Source organism: Diprion similis, chromosome 9 (genome assembly GCF_021155765.1).
Source record: "Diprion similis isolate iyDipSimi1 chromosome 9, iyDipSimi1.1, whole genome shotgun sequence".
NCBI lineage: Eukaryota > Metazoa > Arthropoda > Insecta > Hymenoptera > Diprionidae > Diprion > Diprion similis.
The window spans coordinates 4,124,965-4,137,993 of NC_060113.1; the positions used below are offsets into that span (position 1 = coordinate 4,124,965).

General features: G+C 38.3%; 2 protein-coding genes across 2 annotated transcripts; both read right to left on the minus strand.

Annotated features, from left to right (window-relative positions):
• Nucleotides 1-249: 249 nt before the first annotated feature.
• LOC124410439 (facilitated trehalose transporter Tret1-2 homolog) lies at nucleotides 250-2,743 on the minus strand. The gene is made up of 5 exons (XM_046888812.1): nucleotides 2,692-2,743; nucleotides 2,124-2,400; nucleotides 1,606-2,014; nucleotides 1,308-1,548; nucleotides 250-1,178 (listed from the first exon to the last, which is right to left on the minus strand). The coding sequence occupies exons 1-5, from the start codon at nucleotides 2,735-2,737 to the stop codon at nucleotides 709-711; spliced, it is 1,443 nt and encodes a 480-aa protein (XP_046744768.1). The 5' UTR covers nucleotides 2,738-2,743; the 3' UTR covers nucleotides 250-708.
• A 3,906-nt stretch (nucleotides 2,744-6,649) lies between these two features.
• LOC124410145 (facilitated trehalose transporter Tret1-like) lies at nucleotides 6,650-12,539 on the minus strand. Its single transcript, XM_046888307.1, is given in 9 exon segments — nucleotides 6,650-7,080; nucleotides 7,155-7,398; nucleotides 7,463-7,871; nucleotides 7,944-8,220; nucleotides 9,945-10,349; nucleotides 11,063-11,303; nucleotides 11,463-11,871; nucleotides 11,957-12,233; nucleotides 12,494-12,539. Coding segments are annotated over 9 exon segments (2,739 nt in total).
• Nucleotides 12,540-13,029: the final 490 nt, after the last annotated feature.

The following is a 13,029-nucleotide window of genomic DNA, read 5'->3' on the forward strand; positions in this document are numbered from 1 at the left end:
GAATTATTCTAACTATTCGAATTAGTCGGGATTCGAATACGTGAATATTGAATTCCAAAATCGAATTTCAACAATCGATTCGCTTGGATTCAACCAACATTCGCACAGCACGTAGTTGTGAGCTTACCTTGCCAAAAACAGTCTACAGAATGATGAACGCTGTTTCGTTGGAGGTGATTTCACTTGATCTTTTAATTTTTTTAATTTTCTAATCATCATGTCGAAATATTCGTTCTTTATTATGTCGTTGCGATGGCTTTGGTATTTACATCAAATTGTGACGTAAGAAAGCTTCTAAAAAACCTTCTTCGTAACATTATTTGCAGAATTAATACTACAGAACATATTTGATATTATATCAATTCAAAGAGGATAGCAAATAATTGTTTTCGCAGTAGGCATTATTATTGGATTAAATGTTACACTTTGACAAAAAAACACATTTTCCAGTTATATTTACGCATTTTTTTTTTTTTACGTAGAAATATTACACCTACGGTGTGTATAATACATAAGGGTCTCATAGTCTGACGTAAAAACATGAAAAGTATGGTCGTTTATACTCACCATGAGTACGAATACACCCAAATTATTCGTTTGAGTTTTATTACAGTAGTTTAGTACAATCGATTGATGTCGTTGAAGCGAAAATATTCGCAAGTATTTACTTCCCATATAATAGTTGAATCACATCCTTCAGACAATCGGTTACTTGATCACGTCGTTAGTGGCGATAAAATATATGGAGTTATTTTGGCTGGAATCGGGCGCGGATACTGGCTGCAGCGTTTGGTTTGATTCGGAACGCTTACGTAACATCAGCTGAATTTCACCCAATGATTTCATCCTGGTTTCAGGTACGTAGAAAAATGTGAAAATCATTGAGCCAGTCGTGCAGCCCGCAAAAATGTAAAACGTGATGTGAATTCCGTAGGCATTCACCAGAGTTGGGTACAATTGTAGAATGACGCCTTCGATGAAGAAGACGTATACATTCGAGATGATCGAGGCGTAAGCCTTGACGTTGCATGGGAAGATTTCGGAGGCTATGGACGTGGGCATCGTGCCTAAGCCCATTGTGAAGCTGCAAACGAAGCCGACTATTGCCGTTACGGGTATCCACGAAATTCCTGAGATATCGTCACCGTTGGCGAGAAATTGGAAGTACACCGCCAGGACTACATTACAAAAATCATATTCTTCAATATTGATGTCTTATCGTTAGTTGTTCCTGAATTATCCGGTACGACCGGTTATCCATAACGGACATGTTTTAATATGGATGAGGTCTATGGTGGTGCACATACCTGTGAGAAATACAATGATGAAAAAGAGGGATCCAAGTAGCAAGGGTCTTCTGCCTACCCTGTCAGTAAAAAATACAACCAATACCGTGACGATGAGTTGAACAACTCCAATTATGATGACGGAAATGCTGGAAGTTATGCCGGATCCTACTTGACTGAGGATGCTGGTACTGTAAGACGAGATAACCACAACGCCCGATAATTCTTGGGCTGTCAATAGTCCGATCATGATAAGGAATGCCTGGAAATTGATACAAGAGGAAGAACGTTTTTCATAGCGCTTACGATAGACACGAACCTTTCGATTTCCTTTGTCTGTGAACAGCTCTTTCAGTGTCCACGAATTCTGTAGATCAAATTCTACATTCTTTCTGACCACTTCAACCTCCTGGTCAACGTCCGTTGTACCCCTTAACCATTCGAGACTCTTCCTGGCGAGGTTTGGCTTATCCTTCATCATGTAAAAGTATGGTGTTTCTGGCATCCATGTGAACATTAAGAGGAACACAACTGGAATCACCGCACCCAGAGCTGCGAGCAATGGTTTGCTGACCCACGGGCCGATGCTGTAAGCCATCACGAGTCCCAAGTTCAACATAATCGCCGTCGTGACGCCAAGGCCTCCGCGTATTCTGTCCTCTGCAATTTCGCCAAGGTATATGGGGATAATGGTCCAAGTAATTCCACCCGCAAGTCCGGAAATAACCCTTGAAAATAGCAATGTAAAAAGTCACTACTAGTGGCAAGGCCGGCTGCCTAGCAATTTCCGAATCCATTAAGTTGTACGTCTTACAGAAACCGAATGCACAAACTGACCTTGCCACGTAGTACCACCAGTAGTTTTGAGCCATGGCGATGAGGATGCTTGACACAATAAATGGAATTGACAGGAGCAACATCGACGTCTTCCTTCCCCATCTGTCGACGGTAGCGACGCTGAAGAGTGGACCAACCGTACTTCCGAATGATAAGAGACTAATGACCAAAGACGCTTGGTTCTCTGTAACTGGGATGGAAGTGTCTTCCAGTAATTTGGGCAACGTTGGCGATGACCATCCCACGTTGAATCCGGTCGCAGTAAATAGCAGCGAGCCTAATCGAGGTTGACGTTTGAAAAGTTCTTATTCACATCTAAGAGTGAGATGGATACACGTGCGATGTGAGATCGGAAGATCGGAAGATCGACGCCGCTCTATGCTTGTATTGTTAGTTTGCTACAGGCTAATTACTATCGTGAAACGGAATTTTTTCTCAGAAGTACAGTGAGTAAAGATTGAATCTAAGAGGAGTAAAAAATGTGGACAATTTCCATTCCGTAGTGTTGTTTAAAGCTAACATTTAATCGGTAGGTAAACTCTGACGGCAAGAAGATTGAGATACTCACCTGTCAAAACTGCAAAAACTTGCGGTCCAATATTTGTCTGCTTCATGTTTCTTCCTTCGCGTCTTGATGTTGATCGCAGTAATTGAAAGACAGCTTCAAGTTTCTTTTAAATAATATTTACGAAGTAAAAGGATTTAGATTGAAGTTCCGTAGACGCTCTGAGAAACTATTGTAACTCTGTATCCGTTATCAGTTCCGTAACATCTTATTTTCGACACATGGCTGATACTGAATGACAGCGGATCTTTTATGTTGCACTGTGTTCCTTAACAAGCTCCAAGAATTAGCAATTTTCGGAAAATAAAGAATAACGCACACTTGCAATTGCATAAAGAACTGAATCACTTTAGGTGTGAATTTTATGCAAACCCGGGTTCGAAAGTTTTGTTTGATGTATAAAAAATCAAGTGTCGCGATGGCTCATACTTCTTGACGGAAATGCTAATGCGAATGTTGAGTGATGTGCGTGAATTTTAACGCTAACTCAATTCATGTAATATAAATTGAATTCTCACCGTCACAACCGTCTTTAAGAAGCTATTTCGATGTATTTGGTTGCAAAAGAAGACAAAAAAAAAAAAAACATCGAATTTGCTGAATAATTTTAAACCTGACGCAAAAAAGATTCAAATTGTATTGTCTACCACGAGCCATTAACGGCCAAAACAATGCGCTCTAAGAAGTCTGCGAGTGAATGGCAGAAAGTCATTTCGAATTCCACATCGATTCCAAGCTGAATGCAGGGATCAGTCAAAGAATTTCTTGATACAGGTGAGCATTTTTACATACAAAAGAAATTTATGTTACGGAGGTGTTGCAATGATTGACTTATTTTTTATATCCAGAGGTTCTCAAACATTTTGTGATCGTTGTATTCGACGTTCCTATAAATAAAGTTAGAGACCGATTTCTGCACTCTTCTTAACACGCAGGTTTTATTGACATTCTTGAACAACCTTGTCATTGCTAAATCTAATCATAACTGCAACATAGATCCATCCATGACAACTACCATATTTATTCAGATGAATAAGGCTTCAACATCACTTGATTGCTACATCTACGAGACTTCGAAGAATCATATCGCAACAACATTTGGCTGGTAAAATTCACTGGTAGTGTTGCTTCGAATTACAGATAACATAAAGGATTCCAAAACGTCCTCTTCATTCATCGATCAACCTTTTCTAGTTTTTAAAAAGAATTCGTTCAGATAGAAACAAATTTTACTCATTGATTCAGACTGATTCACGTGATTCGTATTCTTTTGAAAGAATTCATTCGGAGGGATAGAACAAAATTGGATTCCAAATTCCAAATATTCTTAGCGAAAGGCTGCATTCGTGGGCATAGGACGGGATAGGAAAAGACAGATAAAAGCGATTAGAAACGAATACACGGATTGGAACGAGTAGATTTTCATTCGAAACACGTATACTCAATTCGGAAATTTGGAGAAACAGAATTCGCAAGTACGATGATCAATTACATTCAATTATTTTCCGTTTGTTGGGTTGCAACTATGCTTAATGCACGGTTCGTATTATCTAAGAATAGGCATTGACGTTGCACAGAAAATGTAAGTAGTACGGTGTTTCCGTTATTCATGTAAGCGTGAAAAAGAATATAACTGGAATTGCTGCATCCGTGGCCATAAATGAATACTTGTTAATGCAGGATCCTGCATAGATCATTCCATCCACCAACCTCGCAGTAGACCATGAAAATCGCACCTACGTCATAATATATTATTATTAAAATTTCTATATGGAACGTCCTAAACTGTATAGGAAGTTTCATTCGGACACGAAACAGTGAGTTCACCATACGTTCACAGTTTATTCAATTTACAAATATAATAAATTTACTACACAATTTGGTAAATTCAAATCACTTTTTTGTGTCTTTCCTATAAATTTTAAGTAAAATTAAAAATTTTTATCGTAAATTCAAAGCGAATATATACAGTAAATTACATCGCTTTAACAAAATCTTTTGTACAGTAAATCTGTAGTAAGTTCACAACCATTTTTGATAGTGTAGAGTGATGCCTTTATGCCACATCAACTGATTATTATACAATACTGTTACAGGCAGAGGCACGACGCGGACTCCAAAGAGGAAAAGGCTGTCATTGATACGGAAGGATTGTCTCTAATAGTTATGTCACATCTACGAACTTCGTACACGTAAACGATGAGAGTATGAGACTTTCCCAAAATCGAGGTACGTCTGAATAAGTTACTCTGAGTTGTGTTGTGCCGTTTTATTCGGTGGTTTTTAACATCCCATAAAAAGACCATTCTTCTGAAATTTTGTTCGTAAACTGTAAACGGAGCGCGATCGGTATGCATATATCTTCTGTGACGTTCTTTTTAAATAAATACAGCTGACTTATTGTCAGACTCAGTAGTCGAGCCTGCACCCACGATGAGAAATTTAATGACACATTACTTGCAGAAGTTCTTTGAATACTGCGAGTCATGCTTATTGGATGTCGATTTTTGGGTTAGACTATTTTTTTGAAGTATTGAAGCATCGATTGAAGCTTTCGTTCAATTGTTATTAAAGTATAGAAAGTCTTGAAGAAATTATGTACTTATATTACACTTTGAGGTGGGATTAGCTCATGATCATCGATCCGGACTTCTACGTTATAACTTTAACAGATTACTTTAGTTGGAACTTTTCACGGTGCTGGTTATTTGAAAAAATAAATTTGAAGTACATGTAATTCACCAACGTTATCAAAATCCGTTCATTCGCAATAAAAATATCGTCGAACATAAAGTTGATCACGTACACGCACATATTGTAGAAAATTGTCTTTCAAAGATCTACAATTTAAGTTTAAAAGGCTGATTGTGAGTCTAGAGAATAGGATAATCGACAATTTTAGAGTATCCTAGCAAAGACTTTGACTTGTATTATCGAACAGGAGTTGTTATCGGTTATATGAATATACGAAAAGAGTTTTATAAGTGAATAACAGTCGGGTCCGTCGTCATTTAACTCCGTCGGTTGCATACTATTGGTGACCAGTTAAAGCGTGTATTGTTACAAGTGGAAATTATTCCGAAAGATAATAAATTGGCGGCGCATAAACATCTCAATCGTTGACTTAATTTAGTGGTTCTCAATTATACTATAAACAATTAATTGAGTTAGCTGAAGTGGCTATTACTTGTTTACGAAATAAAAGAAATTGGGGCATCAGATGGTTCCGAATTGTTAATTATTAATTATACGTAGTGGAAAAAAACAGTGTTGAATTGAGTTTTGACTGCATGCTATTTTGTTGGATCGATGATCTTATAGACGATGTTATGTGATTTAATTATTCATATAATTATTCCCGGCATTATTTTCTCCCATATTTAATCGACATATCATAAGAATCTTTGCGCGGATTGCGATCTCATCAGTCTTTACTTTGTGGCACATACAATAATTTACTTCTCCATGCTGTCAGGATTTTAGAATAAGATGATCGATTTAAGTCGAGTATAAACTCTACATTGTTTACAGTTGCACATTGAACATATCGGTAATCGTAACAAAAGTGCTCTTCAGCTAATTAGATGTTCGTTTGCAAAATTTTACTTGTAAGGTATTGCTTAAATTTCCAAAATGTGCATGGAGCACCACTGCTAGAAGAATATTATCGCAAATATAACCAAGTGAAAAATATTGACGTGTAAATTTTATTGCTCTTGGTGACTAGCTTGTGATTTTGAGAGTTTTTAGTGGTTTTTGGGTCAATGACAAATGTTGTCACATTATACACGAAATATTTGGCATAAAAAATGACGTTACCTAAGTAATTAATATTCACAAGGTTATTAAAAATTTTCCCCTAGTTGGGTCAAAATTTATTACAGCAGATAATAATTGAACGGTGTTAAAAATTAGAAGTTAAATTTCCTATAATAAGCGTAAATTTAAATATTGTTGATTGTTAAATATGAATACCTTCGGGTGTAAAGAATGCTTGCAAAGTTTGCTTCGATTCGGATCGCGTATGCAGCATCCGTTGAATTTCATTCAATGATTTTCCTCTGGTTTCAGGTACATAGAAAAATGTGAAAGCCATGAAAATAGCAACGCAGATCGCGAATATGTATAACGTGACGTGAATACCGTATATCCTTGATATACTCGGATAAAATTGTGTAACCAGAACTCCAATAATGGTAAAATATGTCATGGTAAGTGTCGTTCCGTGAGACTTGACGCTGCACGGGAAGATTTCGGAAACGACAGAAACGGGCAGTGGACCCAAGCCAATGGAGTAGCTGCACACGAAGCCGAACATTGACATGACAGGCAGCCACGCAATTTCAGAGACATCTGCTCCGTCGGTTTTCAATTGGAAGTAAATCGCCATACCTACGTTACAAAAATCACATTTCTCAATTAAGAGGCATTAGATATTAAATTTCCGGTGATCAAAACATACATACTTATCAGAAATATGATGGTGAAAAACATGGATCCAATCAGCAATAATCTCCTGCCTATTCTGTCGGCAATAAAAAAAGTCGCAAGCGAGACGACCAGTTGAATGACTCCAGTTATGATGACGGAAATGCTGGCCAGAATTTCACCGGAACCAGCATTGTTAAAAATGGTTGTACTGTACGCCAAGATAGCGTAGATACCGGATAATTGTTGGCCTGAGAAGATCCCAAGGACAATAAAGAGCGCCTGCGAATCAGTAGAAAGGTCAAGGCGATTCAGATAAAAAATTGCAGCGAACTTGTTCTCAAACCTTTCGATTTCCTTGGTTAAATAACAACTCCTTGAATGTCCCCGCGTTTTGTAAGTCAAACTCTACGTTTTTCTTCACAATCTCGATCTCTTCATCGACGTGCGTCGTTCCCCTTAACCATTGAAGACTCTCCCTAGCCAGTTCTGGCTTATTTTTTATAATGTAAAAATAGGGTGTTTCCGGCATCCAGACGAACGTAGCAAAGAAGACGACTGGCATTGCAATGCCTATCGTTGCAAGTGAAAGTAGGCTGACCCATGGCCCAATGCTGTAGGCTAACACCATTCCCAAGTTTTGCATAACCATGACCAACACACCAAGGCCTCCGCGAATTTTGTCCTCTGCAATCTCTCCGACGTACATGGGAGTGACGACGAACGTGACTGCGCCCGCAAACCCGATAGCAAACCTTGCAAAACAGGTAATGTAGTGCCTGATTATACGAACCCAAAATTTTGCCTCGATCAGCTTATATCTGTACCTTGCCACGTAGTACCACCAGTAGCTTTGAGCAAAAGCTAGAAGGACGCCTGAGGCTACGTACGGAATCGATAGAAGTAACATTATCGTCTTTCTTCCCCACCTGTCGACCACCAGGAAACTGCACGGCGAGCCGATGGCACCACCTAATGACAGAAGGCTAACGATCAAAGAGGCTTGTGTAGAATCTACCGGGACAGACGTGTCTTCCAGTAGTTTAGGCAAGGATGACGATGCCCATCCAACGTGGAATCCAACAGCAAGGATCGGAATTGTGCCTAATCAAGGAAAGGTTTTATATGTTTTATAAATTGTGCTAATTTTGTAATTACACAACGACATGAAACGTTAATCAGACTTTGAGATATTTGTGTTAGAGTTAACTGTGATTTTAATTATGTTAGAGAAGTTTCACGTAAGAGGTTCATTACTACTCAAATTATAATGCGTAATAAGTTCGGTAAAATCACCTGACAATGTTGCCAAAATTTGCGGGTTAAGTAGTTTCATTTTTTTTTCATAGTTCACTCTTTAAAAAAGTTGAGATCCTGATGCGATCTAGATGTTGATTTTTGTGTTGCACAGATGAAATCCAGCCAGAAGTTTTGATGATTTTTACAAAGTCGAACAATCGAAAACTGTTAGACATGCAAGTGCAAAGACACTGATATCTTGTATTCGTTGCTAATTATTTATTTAGTTTTTTCTAAATATCGTTTTTCAGTAATCACTGTTAGGAAATTACAAGAGTATACAAGTAAGAAGGAGATAAGTATCTTGGACTTGATGAGTCTTTATAGTTAGAAAAGTAATGCACATTTGATTCCACAGGCACCGGTCAACTAAAAATTTAATCTCGCATATCAGTTTAAGTAGGAATTTTTTCGGAACATATACATGCACCTTTTCAGATTCCAATAAGATGACGCACCAATATCTTAGCAATTGCATTTTTTGTCTCAATTCAAAAGTTTTCAGTTGTTTCGAAGAGATTTCATGCCGCGAGCTTCTCATTCACTTCTAAAGTAATTTTTCATCTTATATGGTACTTCACACAATTGTTAAAAAGCAGGAATGTCAGGCAATTTGCGACAATGTAATATTGCATTGAAAATCGAATGCAGTTTTGATGTTCTATTTTCTTTACTCTTCGACACAGACGTTTCATAAGAATATTTATGCTAATAAGTTGCAAGTCGTGTGTGGTATCGGAGACTTTTAATTCGACGAATATTATTGGATAACAATTGAATGTGAAAAGTAATTTAAACACCACTGGAATGAACTGTGATACTGTATTAACGGATGATGTCAGTCACCAAAATTGAATTGAATCAGGTGTAACATTTTACTCCGTGAAATAAAAACTGCAGTTTTGCTACATTTTGGAGTGTCATTCCTGGCGGAAAGCGAATACTGACGGCTCATAAGGATTTGCTGTAAGTGTATATTAGGTTATTTATTTTCATGGGGATTGCACGAACCATTCGATGTGTTTATGGAGTGTTTGAATTATATGTGGCTATAGAGACTATGAGAATCCAAAGATTTTGCTGAATAAGATGTTCAACAATTCGGATTACATATGAATAAACTGACTTAAGTTAATCGGTTCAGATTTCTCGACTTGTGCACCTGTAGTGTTGGGTTAAAGATAAAACTTTCCGATATGGTGATCGTATTTGAATATCGTTTATTATATATTACACCAAACGTCATATGGCTACATAATATGAGATATTAAGGATACCGTTTTGTTCAATGTCTGGACTTAAAGTTCTCATTTTCCAAAATCGTCTGTCGCTATGAATGTCGGAGTGCATGGCAAAGTGGAATTTATAAGTATGAGGATCGGCAGCACAATGCAGATGCGTAAGAAACGGCTTGCATGGTATTTTCTATAAAGTTTGTCGGGAATCCGTCAATTTTACAGCCAATGAGTTTATTTCTTCCTTGCATTATACAATATAAAGATTTTTTGTTCTGCTGCCTCCGGATGTACAACTTGATTGCAATGTTTGATTTTGTTCGAATCACTTTTTCAGAATTTGCTGAATTTCACCCAAAGATTTTCCCTTGGTTTCGAACATGTAGAAGAATACGAAAAACATGAAAAATACAGTGCATGCCACGAAAATGTAAAATGCAAAGTGTATACCGTATGTGTACGCAAAAGCTGAATATAATTCCAAGACTCCAGCTGAAGCACCGCTACAATACATGCAGACCAATATTATACCATAAGCCTTGAAGTTGCATGGAAATATTTCGGAATTAATGCACATAGGCATCACACCCAAGCCCATTGAGTAAGAGCCTGTGAAGCTGATTATTGCCGTCGCTGGTAGCCACGAAATTCCAGAGACGTCAAATCCGTCAGCTCGCAAATGGAAGTAGACCGCTAGACCTGCATTACAACAATCACATTTTCGGGTAAAGGTCTGTAACTATTTTTCTTTTCTTAAAGGGACATTTAGCTATTTACGACAATAAAGTCGATTTTCGATTTTTGCATTCTCGTACACTTTCATCCCTCCTCTGAACCGGCCCGTATCAATTTTGCCCTTAATAATAATTTTCGGAAATCTAATCTGCATACGGCCAATTCATACACGGATTAAACTTTAAATGCATTTTTTTTCACTGTTGATTTTCAAACTTGCGCGCAAGGTTTCTCCTACAGTTTCTGACCGGCTGCAATTTTTACACCTTGTTTTCTTTTCTAAGTATTCTGTCCACATTATCAAGATTTTCCCCAAATTCTCACTTGGGAGTGAGAGATCCTAAATTTTGTGTTAAAAAACGGCTCATTTTTTGACATGATTTTTAAAAATTATGTATTTTCTTACAAATTGAAGCTATTGAAAAAATCCTACGATAATTGTGGGCATTTGTGAGTAGATTATGCTAGAAAAATCAGCCTGGTACATTTAAAAAAAGGTCTAATGAGGCAAATTTACTTTAAAATTAAAAAAACGTTTCTTGCAGAGGAAAAAAATTCACCAAAATACCCGAAAATTTTCTGAAAGTCCTGTAAATGCCCCCTTAATCAGTGCGAACGCTCAACCATTCAGTGAACAAAGCTGGTGATGCTTGAGTTCGGTGATACTGCACACAAACCTGTTGAGAATAGCGTGGTAAGTAACATGCTGCCAAGTAGCGTCGGTTTTTTACCAATCCTGTCAACGAGAAAGACAGATATAATCGAGATGACGAGTTGAACGACTCCAGTTAAAATGACGGAAGTGCTTGGGGTTATGTCGGATCCAACTTCGTTGAGGATCAAGGTACTGTAAGCGCTAACTGCCGCCATGCCAGCCAGTTCCGAGGCCGAGATCACACCAAGAACGATGATTAGTGCCTGCAAATCGGAAAGAAGGAACGTTTGCAAAGCGTCGATGGCCATTGAGAGTGTTATTTCTTCTTTGTTTAACTTGTCGTCAGTGCAGGTCTCCAAATTCAAGGTCTATTTTAATGGGAATCGCAATTGGACTGATATTCACAGAATTTGAACACAAACCTTCCGATTCCCCTTGTCCGTAAACAGCTCATTCAATGTCCCTGCGTTCTGTAAATCAAACTCCACGTTCTTCTTCACGACTTCCATCTCCTCGCTGACGTTCATTGTACCCCTCAACCATTGGAGACTCTCCCTAGCCAACTCGGGTTTACCCTTAATCACGTAGAAGTAAGGCGTTTCCGGCATCCATATAAAAATTGAAAGGAACACGACTGGTATCGCCGCACCGAACGCTGCGAGAACAAACTTGCTAGCCCACGGTCCGATGCTGTAGGCCAACACGTATCCCAAGTTCCTCATAACCCCTATCAGGATACCGCAACCTCCGCGGAATTTATCCTCTGCGATCTCTCCGATGTATATGGGTACGACTACCCAGGTGACTCCACATGTCAGTCCGCACATGGTCCTTGGGTACAGTGATACAATAATTAGTCGTTTGAATCACAAAAGGCAGCTGTTTTTCATGCTTTAAGGAAAAGGGTACAACTCACCTTCCCACGTAGTACCACCAGTAGTTTTGAGCGAAGGCGATGAGGATACTTGAAATGAAAAATGGAATCGATAGTAGTAACATCGTTGCCTTTCTTCCCCATCTATCCACCGTAGCGATACTCAAGAGAGGACCAAGGGCACTTCCAATTGATAGAAGGCTAACGGTCAAGGAGGCTTGCTCACGTGTTACCGGGACCGAAGTATCTTCCAGCAATTTGGGTAATGCCGGTGATGCCCATCCAACGTGGAATCCAATTACGATCACTAGCATTGTGCCTAATGAGAAGAAGGTTCGAAAATTTATCATTCATGCTCAGACATGAAGCTAGTAAACACGCGAGATGTTGAAAAATGTACGACAACGGTGTGATTCATTTCTTGTATATTTTTGTTACCGATGACTAATCGAAAGTTTGTGAGTATCAATTATCACATGTCAACATAAAATTGAGACTTCTTTCGGAACTTGAGGCTTTTCTTGCTTACGTTTTTTATTTGAAAACTTATAGATTAGGAAAAAAATTCAATAACAGTACCTGCCAAAGCTGCGAATATTTGGGGAGAGGGCTTCGTCTTCTTCATGTTTCTTCCTTTCAAAATTTTCAAGATTCTTTCACGCTTCACTAGTTCACGCAGTTAGCAGTTTAGAAAATAATTTGGGGATCCCACCGATGGGTAGCGAATGACTTATTATTTAAATTTATATATTTTCTGAAGAAATGATTTACAAAGCTGTATAATCCATTACGTTTCACAACAGAACAGGCGAGATAGAATATTGAAAATATCAAATTTTTTGCCGTCAAAATTCACCCTGCAGTCTTGGACGAGAGATCTTGATGATCGAAATGATGCGCGATAAGACGACTGCAAGTGAGTGACAAGATCCTACGGTCGAATCCATTGACATATCAACATACTATTAAATTGTATACGATATGACGAGATAATATAAGTCGAGAATTCTCGCAAGCCAATAAAACAAATTTAACGCTAAGGTGCTGCATAGATGAGTCACCAGAATCGGAACAATTCACTATTTGCTTCTTAATTCACCGGTTCTCATCTATCT

What these genes read in the sequence shown, in the direction of transcription:
- LOC124410439 (XM_046888812.1), bottom strand. Translation starts at nt 2,737, where the DNA reads ATGAAGCAGACAAATATTGGACCGCAAGTTTTTGCAGTTTTGACAG. An exon ending in TGGTGGTACTACGTGGCAAG is followed by an intron (nt 2,015 to 2,123) that starts GTCAGTTTGTGC and finishes GCTATTTTCAAG; the next exon opens with GGTTATTTCCGGACTTGCGG. An exon ending in CAGACAAAGGAAATCGAAAG is followed by an intron (nt 1,549 to 1,605) that starts GTTCGTGTCTAT and finishes ATCAATTTCCAG; the next exon opens with GCATTCCTTATCATGATCGG.